Consider the following 26,214-nt stretch of genomic DNA (forward strand, 5'->3'; position numbering starts at 1 on the left):
CACGTGGGAGACCTGAAGAAGCTCCTGGCTTCAGATGGGCCCAGCTCTGGCCTTTGCGGCCATCTGGGGAGTGAACCAGCAGATGGAAGACTCTTTCTCTGCCCTTCAAATACATAAATTTAAAAAATACTTGAAAAGCAGAGACAGAGATCTCACTCCCCCCCCCCCCCCCCCCCAGGAAACTCCTTAAACTCCTGCAGCAGCTGGAGCTGGCCGGTCAGCAGGGTCATCACCTGCCGCCTGCCGGGAGCGCAGCCGCGGGAAGCCAGGATCGGGGTGGAGCTGCGGCTCAAACCCAGGCACTCTGAAACGCGGTGCGGGTGTCCCAGCTACGCCATGGCCTACCCCTGCTATTGAGTGTTTTCAGTTTCTTGGATTTTTAGACATTGACCTCTTTCAGTTGTATAGTTTGTAAGTATCTATTCCATTCTGTAGGCTGTCTCTGCACAGACGTTTCCTTCGTGCAGCTTCTTAGTCTGCTGTAATCCCGCTGGTCACTTTTGTTGCATTGCTTTTGAATGCATTAAGCAAAAACTGTCCAGACCAAGGTCATGAAGCTTTTATCTTAGGGTTTTTTTCCCCCTAGTAGTTTCATAGTTTTGCGGTCTCACAGTTAAGCCTTTGATCCATTTCGGCTGATTTGTGTAGTGACAGAGGCTCTGACTGCATTTTCACGTGGGTTTCCACTTTCCCACACCTCTCCCCAGTGTGTGCACTTGGCCCCTCTGTTGCAGATCCACAGCAGAGGTGCTGGGTTTGTGTCTGCACCTCCGCTCTGTCCCATGCTGTATGCCCGTCTCATGCCATCGCCACGCTGTGGCTGGAGCCAGTGTCCTGGTGTATTTTGGGGTCAGGTAGCGTGATGCCTCCACTTTTGTTCAATTGACTTGGGGTCTTTTGTGGTTCCTTGTGAATTTCAGGATAGTGTTTCTGGTTCTGTAGACTCACTGTGTTTGGATGGGGACTGTGTGACACTCAGGACTCTGCCACCAGCCACTCTGGGTATGCCCTGAGTTCACTGTGCCTCCACCTGCTGCATGCTGAAACTGCCTGGGAGCTGTGGGAAAACCACCTGTGTCCGACCGAGCCCACCCGAGATGCTGACCCGGCCCTGCTTGGGCCTGGGTGTGGGCATCGCTGTGAACGTCGTGCAGGCGCAGCGAAGGCTCCATGTCTGCATTGGTGGAACCCTCAACCCTCAGCTGGGGGAGGAGCACTTCAGGTCTCCGTCCCGGGAGAGGCCGAGCTGGCCATGACGAGCCCTAGCAGGAGCCGCGAGGACTGGGAGGGGCAGGTCTTCCTTTGCGCCCCCCTGAAGGCACCGGAACCCTCGCCTCCGCCTGCCTTGCACTGCTGCAGCTGGGGTCCACGGGACTTCTGCACTTTGTCCCTGTCCACCTCAGGCCTTCCGGGCCGGCCCTGCCCTGGTCCTGTCACCACCCAACCACCATTCCAGGCCTGAGTGGCATTAAATCCGTTATTCTGCTCAGGCACCTGCAGCGTGGTCGGGCCTGGCAGGAAGCTTGTCACCACTCCGCTCGGCGCTGCTGGGCCTGTGTCACTTCTGGACTCACTTGTCACATGCCTGCCCTGGGCCCCTGCCTGTCTGGTCTCTGTGCTCTCCAGTGGTGGTCTTGGACTAGCAATGTGTTTCTCAATTGAGGAGAGACCTACAATTTGCCACTTGAAATGACTACTTGGTGGCATGTGACACACCTCGTGTTATGTGTCCACATCTTGTTCCAGAACATCTTCATCACCCCAAAATGAACGCACTTTCTCTGGCGCCCAGTCCCTGGTGGCCACTGGTCTGCGTCCTGTCCCTGTGACGTTCCCTCTTTTGGCTGTCACATGTCAACAGAATCATACATGTGAGCTGTCTGGCTTCTCTCGCTTAGCACGTTGCACATGACAGGACTTTGGTGGCTGACTTACATGACTGTCCCGTTGTCATCCCTGCATCCCGGCGGATGGTGGTTTCTACCTGCTGGTTGGGAAGAGCGCTGCCGGTGTGCCCACGTGTGCACAGGCCCTGCCGTTCAGTCCCACTGGTGTGCTCCTAGGAGCCCAGCTGCTGCGTCTGTTGAACTTTGTGGAAAACCAGCAGTTTGCCACCGTGGCGGCACCACTTCCCCTTCCCACCAGCAACACACAAGGTGGCACTCTGCCCACCCACCCCGTCACTGTCCACTGGGTGACGGCGGTGCCCGTGAACAGCCGGCCTCCACACCTGTCAGCACCGGGCCGGTGAAGCCTCAGATCTAGCCTGGGAGCCAGCAAGCGCCCATCTGCCACGCAGTGTCCGTCAGAAGCAGTCACCAAGGCCGGCCCCCATTCCAGGGGAGGGGCTCCACATTTTGATGGGAGTTGTCAGGGACGACAGGGAGGGGACGGTTGTATTTTAAAAACTGCTGTGACAGGTGGCTTGAGCTCTGACTCTGGGCCACGTCGGCCTCGCTCATCCCGAAGACTGCAGAGCGCGGTGCAGTCACACCAACAGGCTGCGACGGCGCGGGGCTCCCCGGCGAGGGCCAGCCTCCGCGTGGCGCACACGCTGACGGTCGAGTTCTCCTCTCTCAAGCTCACGCCTCTGCTGAATGCAAGAACTTCGCAGACCAGCACCCTGCGCCACACGTGGCAGGCCTCGAGGCCAAGAGGCTTCCTGGGAGTCCAGAGCGCAAGAAGCAACGCTTGGCCTGAGATGCGCTGAGGACGCAGGCGGCGGCTGCGTCACCCCGCACAGCGCAAGTCAGAGGCCCAGCAAGGGCCGCCCTGCTTCCTCGAGTGCCTGCTGGCAACTGCGCCAGGCGTGGACGCGTTCCGAGTCTGGGAGCCCCTTCCCGGTCACGACCGCGTTGGCAAGGGGCTGGCAGATCCCTGCGATCCTCTGTCCCTTGGCTGATGGCAGCCGTGCCCAAACCCGGAAGGGTCTTTCCCAGTGGTCCTTGGCGGGAGCCTGAGATGCAATACGCGCCAGGAGCAAGGCCGCAGGACTGAGTGCTGGGAGGGGGCCGGGCGGGCTCCACCAGGGGCTCCCTCCTGCCACACTGGGACCCCGGCCAGTGCGGGGCTGGGGCTGGGACAGGGGCGCTTTGGCCAAGTCTTGGAGAGGAAACCAACAGCCTTCCCGAGCGCTGACCGAGGCCGAGGGCAGGTGCCAACACTACCCCTTGGTAGGCCTGGCGCTGCCTGGACGGCGCTGGGCCGTGGTCCCCACCAGGCCCTCCCTCGGTCCTTGATCTGTTTGCTCCTGCAGAGGAGGGCACTTTGTGAGACCCCTGGGCCCTTCTGCCACGACTGTGCCTGTGGGGTCCCCACCGTTCCCCGGCTGTCCGTGGTCACTCCCTGGACGCCACGTCCCCCCTCCCACCTGTGGCTTCCTGTGGGCTTCGGAAAGGCTGCTCTGACGCCACGAGGTGCTGCCCAGCCTCCTGACTGCCTCTGCCCCGTGCCCCCCCCCCCCCAGGCACCGTGGGGTCAGCATCTTGGCCCTGGGAAGCACCACCCCCGCTTCACCCCTGCCGAGCCCCGCAGCCGCACTGCAGCCTGGGTGCTGCCGGGAGAGCCATGGCAGGACCCCACCTCTTCGGCCCTGCAGGAACACATTTCACTGTTTGCCCAGCTGTGCAGAGGGCCAGCAGGAGCACCGGACAAACGGAAAAGGCCAAACTTTCATATGATTGGTTTAATTTTTTTTTCAGCAGGAGAAAAAAGAATAAAGTTACAAGATTCTTTTAATATTCTCACAATGTTAAAACTAAAACTGAGCTCTAGGCTATGTGTGTAAGTAAATCTAGAACACAAAAGGGTTAAATAAGATTTTCTCTTTTAAAGATACAAGAATTTAAGCTTTCCTTACATGGAACAAACTTCACAGAACAGACACTGCAGGGAACAAGCCCCTCCCTCCCTCCCGACCCCAGCTCCTCCAGCGGGCGGTGACCGCAGGCCTCTGCCCGGTGCGGCCGGCCGGCTCCCCGCACTCCTTCGGCCCCTGCTGCCTCCAAGCAGCAGCCTGGGTGGGGCCTGAGGCGGCTGGGAAGGGCTCGGGTCGGAGCTTGGCGGGGGGCCTAGGCTGGGCGCCTCACTGAGGGTGGCCAGGGAGTGGCCGAGGGCCGTGGCTTGGCGACAGTGGTGAACGCTGGGCAGACCCGGCCCCCGCCCTGGGCCGCCCTAGAGCACGACACCGGTCTGGTCCTGAAGCGAGAATTAAGGCTGGAGATTCCGCAGCGGGTGCCACTCTGGTGGGGTGGGGGGTGGGAAGAGCATGATTTCCGGGTTCAGTATCTCGGATGCAGCAGCGGCTGCAGTGGCAGACGCCCAGCTGTCACTCTGCACTCAGCTGGACTGCCTGCTGTTCTACCAGAAGGAGAGCTGCCGGGCTGAGCTCGGCCGTCAGTAGCCTGTGTGAGGGCGGGCCGCACCGCCTCTGCTGGAGCCTCCTGATCAGAGGGGGGCGCTGGCCCTGCTCCCCCCGGCCCAGGCTCTCGAGGGAATCCCAATTCTGTCTGCCCAGCTCCAGCCCACCTGACTGGTAATCGTTTCTGAACACAGCGCAGCCAGGCCTGCCTGGCCCGAGCTGCGGCAGCACGGGCTGAGAGGCAGCCCCCACAGCCACCCAGCACAGCAGACACCACTGCCGCCGCGGGGCCGGGCCACGGCCATGGCCACCATGCCAGGGACAACCCAGACACGACCCCGCTGCCTGGGAAGCAGGCTGCCTCCCCTACTAAACCTGCCAGGAGAGGTGCGGACTGGCTGTCCCGGGCTGTGGGGCTGCATAGAAAGGAACGTGGAGGCCTGCAGCGTCCTCCGCCGGGCGGGAAGCGCAGGGTCGATGGGCAGCTGCCCCCGCACGTCTGCTTCCTGGTGGCTCTGAGACGTCTCTGCGAAAGAGCTCCCCACCTGGAAATCCGGCCGCAGACCCGGCCGAGCTGTGCCGCCATGAGCCTTACTGATCACGGCCAGATCCCTGCACTTGGCAACTGGCGCACGCTGGCGGCTGCTCGTGACCACGGATCCTGTGTAGAAAAGGTGGGTCTCGGGCGTGGACTAGTCTTGAGTGGAGCTAATTTTCAAAGTGAGGTTACGGTTTCTCTTCTTGTGTGATGAGTTTTTTCTTAGCAAGTCAGGTAAAAAAAATTCTCTAAGAATCTGTCCCCACCCCCATTTCCAGCTCTGTGGGAGAGCAAGGCCACCACCCAGCCCGGCCAATCTCAGTAGCCCCCTGTGGCCAAGGCACACATGGCCATCAGGTCTCCTGGCTACTGGGACTAAGGACAAGTGAAGAGGTGAAAGGCCGAACACTAAACAGAGTTCCTGGCAAAGCCGTGTGCGTCGTGGGCGCTCCCCCGCGCCGCTCCTCGGTGGCCTCCGCGGCTCCGGCCGGAGCGCTCTCCGCTTAAGGCGTATTCAGTTGGACTCCAGCAGTGACAGGTATGTGGTGTTGCTTTAAGTCCACTAGCCATGCTCAAAAAAAAATATTCTTCATGTTTTAATTTTATACAATGGCTAGCAGGCACCTTAGTAACCAGCCAGAAATCAATTTCAACCACCATCAACCCCTAAACTACAGTACCAGGATGGCTGGCTAAGGACAGGAAATGGACTGGCTGCAGTCTGCCGCGTGCCCAGTACAAGGTGTCTGGCTGACGTTGTCCTACGTAAGGCTAACATTAGTGAACTAAGAACAGCGTCGCGTGGCGGCCGCGCGGGCCCTCAGGAGCACCCCTCCCCGATGCGCTGGCAGGAGCGCCCCACTTTCCGGTCCAGTTTCACCATTTTCATGATGGCTTCCTCTCGGCCGCGGCCCATGTGGTCAAAGGTACAGCCGTGCTGCTCGGGGAGGCGATGCAACATACAGAACACGTAACCTGCAGGGCGGGAGAGAGCAGACAGAGTCAGGGTGCCCAATGCCCCACGCCTCGCCCCGGCCCTGAGCACAGGACCCCGAGTCCCTCCCCACGACAAGAGGGCCAGCAGCTCACAGGCAGGGGCTGCCCAGAACCTGCCCTGCCGGCTCTGAGGGTGGACCCCAGCATGACCGCTGCAGCAACACAGCCCCCCTCCTGGGAACAAATGGGCCGTGACCCGTCCCTGGACACCACCGCTCCCAGGAGGCGAGGTGGGAGAGAAACGGTTAGGACCTAAATTACATTCTTGCTCCTGGCAGGGGTGGTGGGAGTGATCAAACCTCAGCCCACCAGAGCGGGGGTCTGAAAGCAAAATGCATGCTCTCAAGCGCCGGGAGAGGGAACACACGCAGCACAGGAGCGAGCCTGATGCTTCTCTCTCCACCTTGAGGGCGGCCGCTGCAGAGGCCGATGGCTTGGCAAACATCAAGACTGCCCGTTGGCTAGGGCGCAGGGCTGAGGGGAGGCCTGCAGTCCAGGTGAAGCTCCTCTGGGCCTCAGGGAGGCAGCACGAAGCTGCATCAAGCGGTGGCCCGTTCCCTTCCTGCCTCCCCGTCCATTTCCAAGGCAGGCTGAGAGGTGCAGGCAGCACAGACCCCTGAGCCCGCGGCGGCCGCCTGGCCCTCCCAGGGCGGGCGGGCGAGCAGCACAATACGGGCGCTCCTCACCACCTCTGCATCTGGCAACACCTCCAGGTGACTCCAAACCTGCTCCTATCCCTTCTCCCCCCTGGACTTTGGGAACAGCCTGCCCCAGCCATCCGGCTCCCCACTCACTTCCTAAGCCCAGACCTAGCCCTAGAGAATGGTGGGCGCCCCGCACCAACCGTGACTCATCCATCCCCACGTTCTCGTCTTGTCTTTCTGGAGATACAGAGGCTGTGATTTGAGAACGGAAGTCGACTGAAGACTAAGTGGCCAGGGCCATGAGTCTCCGGAGCCTTAGGGTTTGCCTGCAACCGTGCACAGCCTGCGTGCAAGCCAGCGGGGCCCGAGCAGCCAGGCCGGGGCGCACGCTGTGCGAGCACACACGATGAACGGCTGCCCGGGGAGACTAGGGCAGCAGGTTTGACTCTAAATTGGGAATGAGTTTAAGGAGAACAGAGATGAAATCTGTGTCTCCCGAGAAGCTGAGCTCCCACTTGGTCCAAAAGCAAAGTTAAGATTAATGAGCTCATGTGTTACAGTTACTGATAAGTTCATTACTTGAGATACTGGATACCAGTTGTCTTTCTCCTAAAGGATTCCACAGAAGCAGCGTGGACAGCCTCAATATGTGCCTCCATCTAACGAGCAAAATCATCTGCTCAGAGCCGAGCCCACCTGGTGCGGGAGAAGCTGCTGCCGGGGCGGGCCTGGGGCAGGGGCACAAGCAGGCTGGCTCGGTTCTGTCTGCGGACATTGTTGTGACCAGTGCTGTACTTCCGGACGCACGCGCACACACACACACACACACACACGACCCCGGGATGCTTCAGAAGGCCCTGGGGGCGCTTGTCTCCCCCTGAACAGTGCAGGCTGAGTAAAAGCAACAGGAAGTGCGTGGCCCCTGGAATGAACAGCTCCTGGCTCAGCTTCCCACCACCTCAGTGGTTCAGGCAGCCTGGGGCGGAGGGGAGAGGCTCCACTGTCTGCTTAGACCGCCTTCTACCAGCGAGAGGCAGCCCGCTGTGTCTGCCAAGGAAGGAAACGGGTGACAACCACAGCAACGCCCCCTGAAATCGTCTCTCGCCACCCAGATTCTTCATCCAGCCAAAAACATAATATTCCTCTGCTCGGGTTCTATGCACCTGTCAGACACACCCTGACACTTAGCTGTGACTTCTGAAAGCTGAGAACTATCCAACAGCAGCTGGATGTGGGGGGCAGCACTGGTGGCAGTTGTACTATGCGGCGCCGTGATTCACTGGGGAAACGTCCGTGGGGCCTTGAGAAGGCTAACTTTCCAAGCTGCTGCACCGAGGTTATCAGATGGCAAAAATTAGGCTCACTTCTCTTCCAGACAGGATCCTTCCCTAAAGGAAGTTACGAGGTGGAACTTGTCCCAGAGACGGTGGCCAATGGCTACATGCGTTTTGCTGTCGGCATCTGGAGTGGGTTACAGGGGCTGGCAGACGGGGGAAGGAGGGAACGCCAGGTGGGTGGGATGAATCACATCCTCTCTTCCTGGTACCCACAGAGCTGTTTCCAGAAGTCACTGCGGGTGTCACCAACTTTCAATTACGCTCTGATCCCACTTGGGAGCCAAGCTGGGCACGGAGAGTTGAGTCCAGGCTGCTGTGGAGGATGGCCGTGCTCAACGTCGGTGGTGAGCACAGTCCCGCAGCACAAGCAGAGTTACGACTGGGCTCAGTTAGGCCGGCCTCAACACTTCCACACCATTCACTGGGAATCACCCGTCCTCCCCACACAGGGCCACAGGAGACGGTGCCCGGAGGAGCCGAGAACGTAAAGGGCACAGAGCTGGTCTGCTGAACTGGGGCTCTGGCCCCGCCACTATCATCCAGAGCCCCACCATGCTTTCACCCTTTTACACGGAGCCAAATCCACTCGCCCCCTGGCGCATCAACCCTACATCTACACTCTGACCATTCAAGAGCATGTTACCGGCAGAAAACAAACATGCTCTTGTTTAATGCAGCTACAGAGCCGAGAGACAGAGAGGGATGGGGACAGGGTATTAGGACCAGAAGAGCTCACCTCCAAGGACAGGGAAACAGCGAAGGCCAGCGTGACCTGTCACTAATCGGAGCCCCGTCCCTGCCAGGCCACATGACCTGCCACGCTGCTCCGGGAGCCCAGGTCACTGGATTTCCATGAAATACTGGCCCAGGAGCGAGCTGCAGGGCTCCCTGAAGGCCGCCTGAGCTATACTCAGCAAATCCACACAAAACACGCGAACTTGTGTGGGCACCTCTTTGCTGGCTGGCGCTGGAGAGCAACTTGGGAGGGGCCTTGATTAAAAGGGAGGGTGAAGCAGCAGCTCTCCAGGCGTTCTGCCCCACAGCCCAGCCTTCCGTGCCTCACTCCCTGCCACTGGCCTGGCTGGCCTCTGCCAGGCCAGGCTGGGCCTTGTGAGGAGGCCCTGCCCCAGCGGGTCGTCCCAGGCCCCTGCCACTGTCCTGACCCTCCCCAGCACTCCAGCAGCACTGTCATCCTGCCGAGTGTGGTGGTGGGTGGTGGGGTACGTGGGATAGAAGGGAGGAGACAGACACATGCCCAGACAGCCACGGTGCTGACCACTGCCTGGAGGCTGTCACCCCAGGGCCTGCTCAGGCTGGGGCTGTGACAGCGAGAGAGGACAAGCAGAAGCTCCCTGTACGGCATAAGGCACACAAAACAAACAAAAATACCCCAAACACAGCAAAAATCCATTCCAGGCCTGCCTAACCCTCTGCCCTGAGCGTGCCGGCTGAAGGAGGTGCTGGCACCCGCACTCTGAGCAGAGGAGCCTCGGCGTTCTCAGTGGAGGAGCCTGCTACACACCGAGCTGGCCCTCCTGCCACACAGACCCGAGGATGAGCAGTGCCCCGCGGGCCTTGGAAACACAACTGCAGCAGAAAACTGCAACTGAGGCTCATGCTAAGACTCATAAAGGCTGGACATGCAGGGCTTTAAAAAGAATGCTCATTTGGCTGGCGCCGCGGCTCACTAGGTTAATCCTCCGCCTGTGGCGCCAGCACACCGGGTTCTAGTCCTGGTCGGGGTGCCGGATTCTGTCCCGGTTGCCCCTCTTCCAGGCCAGCTCTCTGCTGTGGCCAGGGAGTGCAGTGGAGGATGGCCCAAGTCCTTGGGCCCTGCACCCCATGGGAGACCAGGGTAAGTACCTGGCTCCTGCCTTCGGATCAGCACAGTGCGCCAGCCGCAGTGCGCCAGCCGTGGCGGCCATTGGAGGGTGAACCAACGGCAAAGGAAGACCTTTCTCTATGTCTCTCTCTCTCACTGTCCACTCTGTCAAAAAAATAAAAATAAAAATAAAATGCTCATTTGGCAGGAAGCAAATTTCTGACCTGACCCTACTACAGCTTTTAAACATAACATCTAAATCTCACCTACAGCTAAACTTCACCTCTGTTTATCCAGGGAGGAGTACATGAGAGCAATATACACAAATGCCATCAGCAGGCAAAATGTACCCCATCACCCAACACCCTTGCTCTACATACTACGTAGTTAAAACAACACATCCTATTTCATAAACTTGTGTTCAAAAATCAAGAACAGGCGCTGATGCTGTGGCGTATAGGGTTAAGCCTCCACCTGTGACACTGGTATCCCATATGGGCACCAGCTTGAGTCCTGGCCACTGTACTTCCAATCCAGCTCTCTGCTATGGCCTGAGAAAGCAGTGGAAGATGGCCCAAGTGCTTAGGCCCCTGCACCCACATGGGAACTCCTGGCTCCTGGCTTTGGATCAGCCCAGCTTTGGCAGTTGAGACCATTTGGGGAGTGAACCAGCAGACAGAAGACCTCGCTCTCTGTCTCTCACCCTCTCTCTGTAACCCTGCCTCTCAAATAAACAAATCTTTAAAGAAAAAAGGCAAGAACAATTGCTGCCCATGAATATTCTGGAAGCTTTGTGGCACAGCGAGTTAAGCTGTTGCCTGCAACGCTGACACCCCTATGAGTACTGGTTACAGTCCTGGCTGCTCTGCTTCTGATCCAGTTCCCTGCTAATGCACCTGGGACAGCAGCAGAAGATGCCCACGTGCTTGGGTCCCTGCCACCTACATGGGAGACCCAGATGGAGTTCCTGGCTGCTGGCTCTGGCCTGGCCCAGCCCCAACCATGATGGCCACTTGGGCAGTAAACGAGCAGATGGAAGAGCCCTGTCACTCACTCTCTAACTCTTTCAAACAAATCAGTCTTTTAAAAAAGAACAACATTCTGAGGTCACCACCCAACCACTGCAGTGTCCCAGGAGCAAGTCTGTGTCTTCTCTGTGTTGTAGGCGCGGGTGCTGGGGACAGGTAATCTGGTATCTGCCAGTTTCCTCCCGCTACTCACCCCCCAGAGGAAGGCTACGGAGTAGGGGCTGAGCTGGGGAAGCAGGTGACCAGGAGCTGCAGCATTAGAGAGGAGCTCCCTACATGGTGCCCAAGGCGGGCCCCGCTCCCAGCCCCGCATTTCCCTCCACACCCTAAGAATGGAGCAGTGGTGAGAACTGTCCTTGTCCATGGACTGTCCTTGGAGACACAAAGAATGTGACACCGAAGTTCACATCCAAAGCCTGAGCCAGCACAGACAGGCAGGCTGCTCACCAGCTTATCCCGGAGCAGAAAGCACCGTCTGGAGAGAGTCGGGGGCTCTGGGCCCGGCCCCGGCTGCACTTGGAACACCTGCTTTCTGGCGGATCCCTCACGCGAGGCTCCCCCAGGTGGCGGTCCTATGAAAGCTACACCAGGGCAGCTCAGCTCCAGCTGCCCTGGCGTTTCTCACTCACTTCCAAGCTATGTTTTACACTTTCCTGCTCATCTGAATCTCAAACTGTCAGAGGTTCAAACAGAACCTAAACATCCTGACAGCCGTGGGGACCGAGCTCTGTCCCCTCATCTGGTGCTGGGCAGTGTGTCCAGCTCCAACACAGGTGACCCAGACCCCTCCTACGATGTGCAGGTGGGCGCCAGGACAGAGGACTCACTGAACACTTCCCTGAGCTTCCTGCGGTAACCCTCTACGTCTCAACTCATTCACAGGGGACACCTGCTATCTACAGTGTCTATTTCAAATATAAATGACAAATATGTCCAGCCCACGTGTCTAAAATGACCAGGCAAGCTCATTTAAAAAAAATCACTTTTTTTTCCCCAAACAAGCTAAAAGTTTCCCAAACCTGGGGACAGCTCACTGACCTCCTGGCTCATTTGTGAGTACATGTGGGGAACAGCAGGCGGGTCCCAAGAAGCATGCTGGAAGTTATTAGCCATTTATACTGCCACAGGCAGCAATCCCTGGGTTATACCACATCCAGTGACCCTGTGCCCAAGGCTGAGCTTGGAGCACAAAACCGTTCAAGGAGCTAACAACGCATTGTATTTTGTCAGGCCCAGCGCACAGGCCCAGCAGCTCAGGTGTTTCGGGCGTGGGCTGCATCTGCTCCACGTTCTCCCCCAGCCTGGCCTCGCAGATGGGGAACGACATTCTGAGAAAGGGAGCTGGGTTTGCTGACACAGTCTGCTGATGCGCTGTAAAGCAAGCCAGTCATTCAGACCCAGGTCAGCCGCCCACAGCGCTGGCACCAAAGCCACAAGGAACCATCAAGCGAGGCACACATCTCTTTCTCAAAGAAAAGCCCACTCTACTCAACAACTTAAGAAAAACCAATAACTCATACTGAGAGCATTCGAAAACAGAAGACTCATCTGTTTTTCCCCAAATTGATTAGAGCCCATTACAGACAAGCTAAATGTCAGAACACAAGAGCAGAAGGCAAAGATACGCAAGCCTTGAGCAAAGACCCCCTAAGTTAACCGCGCAGTCGGCAGTGCTGCGCGGCCTCCCCCGGCACACGCGTCACAGCCTCCGAGGGCGCACGGTCAGCAGTGCTGACAGAAGAAAACTGCCTCGGGCCAGCTTAGAGTGGCTTCCACTGAGCGCGTGCACACGTCGTTTCAAAGGTACAAAACCATGCGGCGCTGCGGATCATCCTACGCTGGCGCTCAGGCGCCCCCAAACTTGCACGATCTTGAATGACCTCCTTCCTCTGCGTGTGGGGAACGTGTGCCATGTTCCAGGAACGCCCCTCCCATCTCCAACTCAAGAAGCCTTCTCTTTACCCGACAGTCTCAGAGTAAATCACACCTACTCACACGTGTCCCCACCTAGGCAAAGCCCGTTTCCAGCGGACAGGTGGACAGGGTGCCCCTCACCACGGAAGACACTGTGACTTGTACAAACTCTCCTGCCAGCGAGTCTGTTAACCCCCAGTGCGTAAGGAGAAGGGCAGGCTGCAGGCTCCTCTTCGCTGGCCTGTTTCATCTTGAGATGAACGTATATTTAAAACCCAAGAGAAAATGCCCATGGCAGTTTCTGCCGCAGGAACAATGACTTGCTCTTTCAAACACCACTTCATCTCAGTAGCTGTAAGCAGGTGGCATGAACCTTTTGGTACCCAGGGCACTTTTAGGGGCCCACCACCCCAGCAGGCACCTGCACTCCTGTTGTCCTTGCTGCTCCATCTCCCACACACGGCCTCTAAATAGACCCCCAGGAGACCCGTGCAATGCTGTCAAGAAACTCCTGGTTTGGGGGCAACCTTATTCTCGGCAGGCTGTGGGTTTGTTTGGCCTTCTCTTTCGGCATTTCCTTGTCCTTTAAGATAATTATTTCTCTGAACAGGCATTTAGCCTCGTGGAGAAGAGTGCTGGGGTTCATCACAGGCTCCTTCAATGCAGAGCCGGGCGGCAGTGGTGCGGGCTCAGGGAATTGGGCCCCTGCCACCCAGGCGGAGACCTGCTTACACTGCTGGCCCCCAGCTTCAGTGCTGGTCTAGCCTTGGCTACTACAGGCATTCCAGGAGTGAACAGGAGCTCTTTCTCTGTCTCTCAAAAACAAAAAGAACATCTTCCTATCTTTATAAAGGCACCAAAGGGATATATTAAAGAAAGGATGGCTCTTCAATAGATGGTGCTGGGGAAACTGGACAACCACACACAGAACAATGAAAATACCCTCTCACCATATAAAAACAGGAACCAAAAAGGGATTGAAGACCTAAATGTAAGATTTGAAACTATGAAACTACTAGAAAACATATAGAGGAAATATTTCAAGACATAAGTATACACAACAATATTTTGGGTAACACCCGGAAAGCGCAGGCAACAAAAGCAGAAACAAACAGGATTATATCAAACTAAGACGCTTCTGCACAATGAACAACAGAGTCAAGAGACAACCCGCAGACTGGGAGAGAACACCTGCAAGCCACACACCTGACGGGACTCACAGCTAGGCTATACAAGGAACTAAAACAAAACACAAAAAACTCAAATAATCTGACTGCAAAATGGGCAAAGGATCTGAACAGACATATCTCAAAAGACAACATACAAACGGCCAATGTGAGGGAAATGAAAATTAAAACCACAATGAGACACAATGTCACTCCAGTAAGAATGGCTATAACCAAGAAAATAAAAAATAAATGCTGGGGCCAGTGCTGTGATATAGTAGGCTAAAACTCCACCTGTGGCATCCCACATGGGCGCCTGTTCTAGTCCTGCCTGCTCCTCTTCCGATCCAGCTCTCTGCTATGGCCTGGGAAAGCAGTGGAGGATGGCCCAAGTGCCTTCGCCCCTGCACTCACGTGGGAGACCCGGAGAGGGCTCCTGGCTCCTGGCTCCAGATGGGCTCAGCTCCAGCTATTGAGGTCACTTGGGGAGGGGGATGAAGAGTGAACCAGCAGATGAATGACCTCTCTCTCTCTGTCTCTCCCTCTCTGTGACTCGGCCTCTCAAATAAATATATCTTAAAAACAAATGGTTGGGCTGTGCATATGGAAAAAAAAAAAACAACAAACGCTGGTGAGGACGCAGAAAAGGGGGGGCCTCTTACACACTGTTGGTAGGATGTAAATTAGAATAATCATGGAAATCAGTAGTGAAGATTCTTCGAAAACCAGAAATACAACTGCTACATGATCCAGCAGTCCCACTTCTGGGCACAAGCCTGAGGGAAACGGTGCCAGCATGACACTCGCCTGTTCCCCGCAACACTATTCACAACCGCTGAGATGCGGAATCCGCCGAGTGCCGTGTCAGTGAATGAACGCATAAAGAAAGTGTGGTGTAGGAACACAATGGGGTATCATTCAGAGTTTAAAAAGAAGAAAATTCTGTCATTAAGGTAACACAGAACTAGAGGACAAAACAGTAAATGAAGTCAGGCAGAGACAAATACCATGTCTTCTTATTCTCATATGTAGAGGTTAAAAAGGTTGATCTAGAAACTGTGAGAGCAGTGGTCATGAGAGGCTACTGCGGGTGAGGCGGTGGGGAGCAGAGGGCGACTGAACCGTTCAAGGAGCAGTCAGTGCTAGTGTTCTCCAGCACGGTGAGCTCCTTCCCCACAATCCACCACCCAGCTACACAAAAGTCCATGAGGAGCCCGAGAGTCCCAAGACGAAAGAACGGTCACTGTGAAGGAGATGGAAACCCTAATGCTGACCTGATGAGATCATCAATTCTACACTCATCACATCACCACATGACACTCCGAAAAAATCACAGTAAGTTTTTAATTATTTTAAAAGATTATTTTCTCAAACAGAACAGTTTCCTGTAAAACCAGTTCCAAGCCATAGTGGAGGTGAGAAAAAGGGCTGCACTCATCCCACCTAAGAGCCGCTGAGGGCACAGCCTGGGCCGCAGGTGACTCGGGCTCCTGGCACAGGGCTCGCCAGGGAACCGTGCCTGAGGCAGCTGACCGTGTCCAGAACAAGCGGGGAAGGCACAAACGTCTCCCCCAGCTCTGGCTGCGGGCTTTCCCGCCACACCCGCACTCAGGGGAACAGAAAGAGGACAGACAGGAGTTGGCGGAGACTCGAGCTTTCGTCCCCGCCTTGCTGCACAGGTGAACCTCAAGTTCTTTTTCAGGGTAATCTAGTAAGCAGTGGGTGGCTCTGGGTCCCAAATACCCAATTCAGGTTCCGGCTGTGCCACCCTGACAGTTGTATGACTAAGGGAAAGCCATTTAACTTTTCAGAGCCTTGCTGTCTGCCATAAAGTGAGGCTGTTATGGGCATGAACGATAGAATGCCCGGGGCTGACACTGTGACGTAGTGGTAGTGGATAAAGCCACTATCCGCAATGCCAGCATCCCGCACAGGCACCAGTTTGAGAGAGACCCGGCTGCTCCACTGCTGCTCCAGCTCTCTGCTGTGGCCTGGGAAGGCAGCAGAAGATGGCCCAAGTGCTTGGTTGGGCACCTGCATCCACATGGGAGACCTGGAAGAAGCTCCTGGCTCTGGCCTGGCCCAGTGCTGGCCATTGTAGTCATTTGGGGAGTGAACAAGTGGGTGGAAGATGCCCCCACTTCCTCTCTCTCTGTAACTTTGACTTTCAAATAATAAAATAAATAAATAAATCTTTTTCTTAAAAAAAAAAAAAAAGACAAAAGAACGCCCAAGCAGCACACGGCCCACACTCAGGGAATGTCGGCACTCCCTGGGCTGACAGCACGGCTCCCAGGTCTCCTCCCACTCACGCCTATTCCTTCCTCTCGTACCCACTCCTGCCTTCCACTCTGAATCTGGCTCCCTTTTCCTTTGAGAAGCCACAGCTGACAAAGGAGAAGGAACACGGTCTTCCTCTGTGCACGTGATACGCGAGTTTCCCATCTCCCTCCTCAAACCTGTTTTAGACTGTAAATGCGTGCTAGGTGACAAGCTCCGTAAAGATTTCTGTTGAAGATATGCAAATGTTAGGGAGACCTGATTTCAATATATGAAGACTACACAGGGCAGCCTGGAAAGCACTCAGTGGTTAGGGACATCATGAAAGGGACACGGGAACTTCCCAAGGACGGCCGACAGCAGCTTTTCTGCGCCCGTGGGGCACCTCCACAGGCACAGCCGAGGATTCTGCACGCCTCTCACAGCAGCGGCAGAGCACGCGTATTTCAAGTGCAGTCACGTTCGGACTGTGCGTCTGAAGAGCCTGCGTCTGTTTCCCTGTCAGGCTGAGAGCTGTGGTGACGGGATGGGCTAGAGGCACTCCGCAAACAACCTGGGCCATCTACGCGGTCCCCCAGACTGTAGCAGCACCAGTGCGCTCGCTTTACGTGCTGCTCGGCACCGCGGTCACTGCAAAGGGTCAGCCAGAGCAGCCTCCGGGCACAAGCCTGCTCCCCCTTTCAGGAAATCTGAGCTTTGTGTGGTCCACTGCTACAGGAGGTGGGGGTGGGAGGGGCTGGCAACTGGATTCTCCCTGTTCATTTGCTTAAACGTCCTTTCCCTGGAGGGAAGAGGCTTTCTCAGGGGAGAAGAATGGCTAGCTGGCCGTGGGGGTTCCAATTTAAAGTCAGACCACAGACCACAGTTAAAGCTCCCACTATCTGGACAGACAGTCCACCGAAGGATCCTCCATTTCCTGTGTGGAGGAAATTTGATAGCTCAGTCCCATTACACGATAGGGGGTGGAGGGGGCGCGGTGTGCACATTTCACCAAATGCGTAAGATCAACACCCCGAACCAGGACTGAGACCCGCCAAATCCAGTAACTCCCCCCGCCCCTTCCTAACTCTCAGCAGCCCTCTCGCTCTGTATTCAGTCATCTGCTTGGTATCCTGGCTGTGTAAGACTTGAAACATCTGAACTAGACACTTGCTGCTTCCCCCAAACCTGCTTCTCCCTCAGCGCCTCCCACTCCGAGAGCTCCCTGCAGTCAGCGGCTCACAGCACAAACCCTGGAGCCCCACTGCCGGCCTCCCTCCTCTTCACCTCAATTACAAGCCCTGTGGACCCCGTTTCCAAAAATCCAACCCATTCACTTCTTTCCTTCTCTACTGCCACCACCTTGCCAAAGTGACTGCAACTAGGTGGCCGTCCCACATCAAATCCGTCTTCATCACAGCAGCCAAAGGGGTCAGGGGTCGGACACTCACTCCTCCAGGGTACCTTAGTGCCGTCTCCCCTGATTACAACACAAGCAGCACATTTTGCCCCGGCTTCCTCTTTCACTCCCCTTATGCTGTGCAGCCCCATGCACTCCCCATTCCAGGATCACGGACTCCTAGCTAAGTTCTTGCTTACTCAGCATTAGCCCCAGGAAGCCTCTCCTTGACCCTCAGACCAGGTCAGGGCTCCTGTGCCATGCTGGGCTTCTTCCAGCACTCGTCTCAGTTCCAGTTTTAGGGTCACTTGTGTGAAGTCTCTTTCGTTTAACACATCTCCCCTTCGTTTAACACGTCTCCCCGAACAGATTTCATGAAATTGAGGCCCACATTTCTGTCATTTATCTCATAGCCCCCATGCATAGAACAGTGCTTGGCTCATTCAAAATACTCTGGTTGGGTGAACAAATGAGAGGTTACAAAGAGATTGTGGTCCACCAGACAGGCAAAGGCCAACCAGGAGTCAGTGACCCAATGCAATATCCTCACCCTAACTTCTCAACAGCACTGGCCCACCTTCCCCTGCTTCTTCAAATATTCTTCTTTCTCTGAGATGTAACACCCCTGAATTTTCTCCCCCCTCGCTGGCTGGGGCTCCATGGGACCCTTTACTGGCTTTTCCTCTGAGAACCACCCCAGAATGAAGTCCTCCTGCGTTCCCTACTTTCATATTCCCTCCCTTATGTGATCTCATCCAGATTTAAGGCAGTAATTGTGTGATGCCTCTTGAGTTCACACCATGAATTCTTCCCCTGAAAATCCAAACTCTGATATGTTGATACATTGATATGGCCAGTTTGGCTCACAGGGACCTCAACTGTAACACATTCAAACAGAGCTCTTCATTCCTCAATCCCTACCATTCGTCTGCTTCAATGAATGGCAATAAAACCACCTGGCTGCTACTCAGATCACTCAGGATCCTTTTTTACTTTAAATTATGTACTCAGGCATCCATTCACGAGAGTGAAAGCAAGTGAGAGCTCCTGACTGCTGTTTTACTCCCCAGATGTCCTAGGTGGCCCCAGGCCAGGGGCTGAAGTCTGCAAACTCCATCCCGTCTCCTACATGCAACTTGGGCCACCACCTGCTGCCTCTCCCAGGTCTGTGCTAGCAGATCCAGGGTTCTAGCCCAGCTACCGTGATCCGGGACACAGGCACCCGACAGGCACCGTTAACCACAGGTCCATGCCCGCCCAGGACTCCTCTATTCCTTATTCCTCACACTGTTAAACTGACATCTAAGTGATCTCCTGAATCTACCCTGCTTCTACGTCATGCAAAGTCACTGTGGCAGGAATGTGCTCAGTATGCTGACGAACAGAAGGAAGGCCAGCAGAGCCAGGGTGCAGCGAGCACTAGGGCTCCACCATGGCTTGCTCAACCCTCACCGAGTTGCCCCACCCCTGCCTTCGCTGCCCTGTAAGCCTTCCCTCTCAGGGCAGTTAGATCTTTTTAAAAAATACTAAGTGACTGAGATTACTTGGTTCATATTTGCTATAGTTCCTCTCTGAATAAATAATAGGAGTGAAAAATTCAAACTTTCTAAAGTGACATTCAGGTCTCCTACCCCATCCTGTTACCCTCCTCAGAGTCCAAGCGACCATCTCCACCAGTTTTTATGTATTCTTTAGTCTGCATGCATACACAAACATTTATGTTTCTCTCCCAAAGGGATAGTCCTAAAATGTACATCGGATCAAATCACTGTTTTGTTTAAAACCCCGCAGCATCTTCTAGAATAATAAACTGCTTGCAAAGCCCTACAAGCTGGCACTCTGTGCTCCGCCACACGGGCCAGCGTTCTGTTCTTACACAGAGTTGTGGGGAGCAATCCGGACTAGACTAATTAGGACTTATTCTATGCATCTGCTCTCCCACAATGTGGCGCTGGGAGAGAAGTAAACAGCTTCCGCACAGCTGCCTCCAGTTCAACCAATTAACTGTAGGACTTGCTCCTGATTGGAGAGCAGCGTACTCAGCCGAGTTGGGATTGGCGGAGGAGGACTATAAAGGAGGAGAGAGACGGCATGCACCGGGAACATCTATGGGGAACATCTAGCTGAAGGAACACCCGTGCAGCCCCCGAGAGAACCGGCCGGCGGTGTGCCGCTCCCCTGCGGAAGTGGGGAATGCGGCCAGGGGGAACTGCCCTTCCACGGAGGTGGAAGGGATAGTAGCCAACCCGGGAAGAACCAGCAGCAAACCCGGGGAGGGCCGAGCAGACGAAAGAACAGCGCAGGGTCCTGTGTTGCTCCTCCACGAAGAGGGGGAGCGACATAATGGTGCCGTGACTCGGATAGGAAACCTGACTCGGATAGAAAACCTAGGACGGATAGGAAACTTAGGAGGAAAGACCGGGAAGAATTGGGAAAATATCGGAGAGAGAGACTAGCAAACAGCCTAGGGAAAAGCCGGACGAAAGAGGTGCCGGAGGAAGCTGTTGAAAGCCTAGGCATAGACTCGGATACGGACTACGGGGGGAAGCTGGGAGAAATCTCTAAGGTCAAAAGCGAAAGTGAAAGCTAGAACAAACAGACTCGGATGCGGACTGTGGGGAGAGGCCAGGAGAAATGAGGGAGGAATATCGTTGGAAGAAAACTTAGGGAAACATACCGGGTAGAGAAAAATGTTAGGGAAATTGAAGCCGCGGGGGGCAGGCCGAGGCGGAGACGAAAGCCACTTTGGGGTTCTCAGGTTAGCCCGGGAATAGGGGGCGAAAAGTTGAAACCAGAAGCTGAGACGTAAGCCAGATTGGGATCCGTCTGATTAGCCCGGGGAGCAAAGGACGGGAAGCCAGATCGTGGGGCGGAGACGTACGCTGGGTTGAATTCGCCAGGCTAGCCCGGGGAACTTAGATTGAATCCTAGTGGCGGAGACGCAAGCTACGCTGTGTTACTCGCGGAAGCCGCCGCGTGCAGAGAGAGCACGGGGCGTGAATAGATAGGGAACGCTGGCGTAGGCCGTGGTTCAGACGCAAAAGGGTTAAGCGTGGAGACCGCGGACCGCGCAAAGCCGGGAAGCCGCGCAGAGAGGCGCGCGGGCTGAAGCGGCGCAGAGCCGGGAACCCGCCGGCGGGGTGAGGTGCCGGAAAGCCGCAGGGATAAGAGAAACAGAAGTTTGGAAGTGAAGTAAAAGAGAAATGGGAATGCTGGAAGATAGAAGTGAAATGGGAGAGGTAGGAATGCCCGGAGATAGAGAAATAGAGAAAAATAAGGCCTCCCCTCAACATGCCAATTAGAAGGCTTGGATTCGGTCTGCCCGATTAGTGAGGCGATGAGCACCTGGGTGGCTAGCCGCAGGTCACCGAAGACAGGCACGAATTAACATCAGTAAGGCTTCCCCACAATACAACAATATTAAGCTTGGATTCGGTCTGCCTGATTTAAGGCGGTAAGCGCCAGCAAAGCTCGACCAGAGTATGAGCTGCAGGTCACCGAAGATAGGCACAAACCAACACTAATAAGTCTCCCCCACAATACGGCAATGAGAAGGCTTGGATTCGGTTTGCCTGATAGGTTTTGTAAACACCTGCAGGCAGTTCTAGCAGAGCAGAGTATGCGCTGCAGGGCACCGAACACAGGCACGCATCAGCGCCTAAAAACCTCCTCACAACATGGCGAAGAGAGGACCCGGATTCGGTTTGCCTGATGGATAGGACTTGTAAGAGCCTGTGGCAACTCTAGCAAGTACAGCAGAGTGTGTGCTGCGGGACACCGAGGACAGGCGCGTATCAACGCTAAAAAATAAAAAGAAAGGGGGATCTGTGGGGAGCAATCCGGACTAGACTAATTAGGACTTATTCTATGCATCTGCTCTCCCACAATGTGGCGCTGGGAGAGAAGTAAACAGCTTCCGCACAGCTGCCTCCAGTTCAACCAATTAACTGTAGGACTTGCTCCTGATTGGAGAGCAGCGTACTCAGCCGAGTTGGGATTGGCGGAGGAGGACTATAAAGGAGGAGAGAGACGGCATGCACCGGGAACATCTATGGGGAACATCTAGCTGAAGGAACACCCGTGCAGCCCCCGAGAGAACCGGCCGGCGGTGTGCCGCTCCCCTGCGGAAGTGGGGAATGCGGCCAGGGGGAACTGCCCTTCCACGGAGGTGGAAGGGATAGTAGCCAACCCGGGAAGAACCAGCAGCAAACCCGGGGAGGGCCGAGCAGACGAAAGAACAGCGCAGGGTCCTGTGTTGCTCCTCCACGAAGAGGGGGAGCGACACAGAGTGTGCTCCCACCTTTAAGGCCATCTCTGTCCTGGATACTTCTCTCGTAGCCTCATGTCTCAGCTTGCCTCCTTGCCTCAATACTCCCTGCTGTTTTATTACATCACAGCACTCACGCCTATCAGAAATTATCTTGTTTATCCGTTCCCATGTTTACTGCATTTCTCTCCCAAAAAATAAAAGCATCAAGAGGCCAGGGACTTTGTTTTATTCCTTAGTCTTCTTCTAGAACTCAGCAAAGATCAGTAGAATGAAAAAATAATTAATTTGAGTCGATGTTTGACTTATTAAAAATAGAAGAAAATTACTCCTAGCAATCAAAGAATGCTCAATGCTCATAATTGTGCCCCTCTTCCAACTCCAGGAGACCACCACACAGTCTACTTCTGATTACCTGGAAACAGGTGCAATGGCTTGGAATGTATCCCATTTCTCACAGTAGCAGGTTTACTTTCCTAATTATGTTCTCCTACTGCCATTATTAATAGGAGTATCTGTTTACTGAGCTCACTCGAGAGGCAACCCAGAAATGCTCAGGACAGCTCTGCATGTTCTCCTGGAACTGCAACTCCGCGTAACTCGGGAGCTGCGTACAGAGAATGAAGATGTGCACAAAGGCACAGGTTCCCCATTCATTCACTTCCTGCTCCGCCGGGATACTCCATGCAGGTCCTCCACCCCATGGACAATTAATGCTGGAGTAACAGGTCAGCCCAAAGGGAGAGCAATTTAATTGACACAGGAGTATCAACACAAATCTGGCCCTTTAATCTGTAAATCTAGAGACAGACACACACCCCCTGTAAACCTGTAACATGGTAGTGCACGGTTCAGGAGCACACAAGTCATCCTGTGTACTACTCACCAGGATATATGAGCCACATCGTGTGCTGACTCACAGGGACAAACGGACGATGGGGCTCAAGAGGGAAAAGCATTTCAGTGTGTGGAGAGCAGTGGCCTGCTGTGCTCAGGTGTGACCCTATGATTCAGTGAGGAAGAGGCCTACCAGGCTCCACAAGGCACAGACACAGCTGCCTATCTCCAGAACCCACAGTACCTATCTTTTAACCACAGTAGCTACTGCCTGCCACCTCCCACCAATACAGCCTACAAACACCTGCTTCTTAGGTAGCAAAAGAGAGCATCTAACAGTGCAGGGGTCACATTTCCCTGTAGTCCAGACTTCTTTTCTGGAGGATCTGTCAGAGGAGACGGCACAGGCTTGCCGTCACCCTGCTTGTGCAGGGTGGGGCCGCTGCACAAGACAGCCAGTGGGTGGCGTCCCCACAGGCCAGCTCCATCCACCTGTGGTCATGCACAAAGGGGTACCCAAAGCAAAGAGGGGTACTTCTGTCATCCCCTCCTTTCAACCATATCCAAACACTGTGTTGGTGTATAGCAACAGACTACAGAGTACCGGTGGCTCTATCCATCAATTCCACAGGCAACAGCACATAAAGAGAACACCCTTCAAATCTCTGGAGGAAATAAGCAGTGGGCCCTCCCAGGCTGGGGCTGGCAGCCATGGCAAACACCACCTGTGGCACTAGCACCAGAGGGCTTCCCACTCTCCGCCAGCACACCTCTGTGTCTGCTCCCTTCCCTCTCCTTGCAATTCTAGTCGTCATCTGCTGTGACCCCTTCTCCTTTCTCTCCAACACCCCGATTCCTCGTTTATCAAGACACCTCGGTAGCTAAGGCGGTCTTCAGTCCTGCCTGGCGATGGAAGGGGTGTCTTCTGGGCTGTCGGCTCAAGAGCAGGCCAAGTTTGACGATGCCAATGTGTCCACACTGTGCAGCTGTTTTGTGTGCACCTTTCATCTGTCTCCAGAGCCCACAAGTGACGCGTTCGTCTCCTATTGAGCTGACCTGAATAGGAATGGCAACCACAGCTGCACACAAACAAGATATGGAAAGGCAGCAATTTCCTAGAAATTTAGTTGCTCCGATTATTTTTTGCACTTCTCCAGTGAGCTACAGGGCTGACACATGAACTTTTTAAAGTTTTTTGCCTCTGAATTTTGCTTCAATATTTCACTGTCAGTTTCAACCACCTAGGTCTAAAATGCGACAACTCCTTTTCCCACTGGCTAGGACGCTGCCCCCCTCGCCCCAGCACTTACTCCCAGCTATGGAATGCACCACCTTCGTCCTGTCCCAGTGGGCCCTGTCCCAGGGAACCAGCTGCCCCGCAGCTGATTTGGAGTCTCTGAGAGTAAGCGATTCTAGTATCCCCTGACATTTATAACTGCGTGAGAGCCAACACCCCACAAACACTCCATGCGTGGTAGTCCGACCACTGGGCAGATACACTGACCTCTAGGGTGGCCTTCTCTGCACCTGCCTTCCAAAAGATGGCAGTGGTGATAAAAACAAGCTCTCTCTTTGTAATACGGGACACAACAAAGACCAACACCACAGAGTCTTACACAGACCCATTGCTGGTGACAAGATAGCAAAAACTTGATTTATGGCCGGCACCGCGGCTCGCTAGGCTAATCCTCCACCTGCGGTGCCAGCACACCGGGTTCCAGTCCCGGTCACTCCTCTTCCAGTCCAGCTCTCTGCTGTGGCCCAGGAGTGCAGTGGAGGATGGCTCAAGTAATTGGGCCCTGCACCCGCATGGGAGACCAGGAGGAAACACCTGGCTCCTGGCTTCGGATCAGCACAGCACACTGGCCGTAGCAGCCACTGGGGGGGTGAACCAACGGAAGGAAGACCTTTCTCTCTGTCTCTCTCTCTCTCACTGCCTAACTCTGCCTGTCAAAAATAAATAAATAGATAAAAACAAACAAACAAACAAACAAACCTTGATTTGCAAGGCTTTCCTTGTGGCCTGCATCTCCAGGCCTCAGTAGTTGAGTATAATGGCTGTCATGTGATTTTTATCAGGGCTTTGGTCTGTTTAGGTAAAAGCACTTTCAAGAATCAGAAACAAACTTCACGGACATTGATCTTCTCGGAGGAAAGGTACTACAGAAATCTCACCTAATAAATAAAGGATTCGGGCCCCAGTGCTGGGCTGTCAGTCCAGAGGGGAGAGAAGCTACCAGATAGGCTCAAGGAGTCTAACGTATTTATTGGTCATCTGTGCACTGTTTACAGAGCTCTGTTTTGGGGACTGGGTGAAGGAGAAGGGGAAAAAAGAAGTCACTAGTTCCTGCCTTTAGAGACGGCAGGAGACGCGGGAGAGGAAAACAGCTGAAGGTCACAAGAAGAGAGCAAGAAACCAGCTGCAAATAAAATCAATACAACTCAGCGATGTGTAATAAATCGGGAGCACCACGCAGAGGTGAGCTGCATTAGGCATCCTGGAGGAGGTTAAGTTTTCAAAGACAACGAGGACATGAGTTAGTACTCGGGGAAAGGGAACAAGCGCGCCAGGAGCACCGAGCGCCCTGCGTCCCCTATTACTCAAGCACCGCGAGTGACAAAAAGGCTGCAAGGCAGAGGGCCCTGTGCTGCCGAAGCCTCTCATCCAGATGTGGTCACAGTGGCCAGGAAGCGCAACTGAAAAACGGTGCCCTGGATGGCTCACGAACACCATCTCATGTGCGTCGCACACAGTGGGCTGCATGCATGTGTACCAGTCAATGCTCAGTAACAGCCGTCCTCCAAAGGGTAAAGTAGTTAAGAAATCAATACTGCCAAAAATAAGGACAGCAAATGCCACAGTCTCCGGGTGGAGGGCACCCAATGGATCAGTCTGGAGACATGACAAAGTGGTGGGATTCTGAAAGCTCAACAGATCTGGGCTCCCAGGTGTCTTCCTAGTGTTTCTGTTACTTAACACCAAAGCTTGAGTCTTCACCTGCATAAAAATAAGAGTTTGGGCCAGTGCTGTGGCGTAGTGGCTAAAGCTGCTGCCTGCACTGCTGGTGTCCCATATGGGTGCAGATTTGAGTCCTGGCTACTACACTTCCGATCCAGCCCTCTGCTATGGCCTGGGAAAGCAGTGGAAGATGGCCCAAGCCCTTGGGCCCTGCACCTGCGTGGGAGACCCAGAAGGATCGGCCCAGTTCCGGCCATTTGGAGTGAACCAGCGGATCGAAGACCTCTTTCTCTCTCTGCCTCTGCCTCTCTGTAACTCTGCCTTTCAAATAAATAAATAAATCTTAAAAAAAAATAGAGTTACCATGTGGCCAACAATGCTTTTTGAAGAGTCAGATAACATAATTCAAGTGCAGTCAGTATTTAGGGGGTGTCAACAAAGCGATTCCCTCTCATCCAGAGGCTCCCAACTGCAACAGTGCAGTGTCCTCACAATCTAGTCTACTGCTTACTGAACTTCACTGCACACAGGCACGGCAGCAGGAGCTGAGAATCACAGAACACAAGATGGCGCCTCCCCGGCAGCCCACGGTCTGGAGGGAAGGATGACACAACTTAAATATGCTGAGAAATCTGCGAGGCCGACCACGGACCCCACAGAAGAAACCACTGCCGAGCGGTCCCAGAAG

General features: G+C 54.7%; 1 protein-coding gene across 3 annotated transcripts in view; it reads right to left on the reverse strand.

Annotated features, from left to right (window-relative positions):
* Positions 1-3,670: 3,670 nt before the first annotated feature.
* ZFAND3 (zinc finger AN1-type containing 3) overlaps positions 3,671-26,214 on the reverse strand; it is a 330,808-nt gene continuing 308,264 nt past the window's right edge. For all 3 annotated transcript variants that reach the window (XM_070074120.1, XM_002714678.5, XM_070074121.1), the window contains one exon: positions 3,671-5,873. In XM_070074120.1, the coding sequence (XP_069930221.1) occupies positions 5,719-5,873 (155 nt within the window). In that variant the 3' untranslated portion in view covers positions 3,671-5,718. The remainder of the gene's footprint in view (positions 5,874-26,214) is intronic.

This window comes from Oryctolagus cuniculus, chromosome 5 (genome assembly GCF_964237555.1).
Source record: "Oryctolagus cuniculus chromosome 5, mOryCun1.1, whole genome shotgun sequence".
In the NCBI taxonomy this organism is placed as follows: domain Eukaryota; kingdom Metazoa; phylum Chordata; class Mammalia; order Lagomorpha; family Leporidae; genus Oryctolagus; species Oryctolagus cuniculus.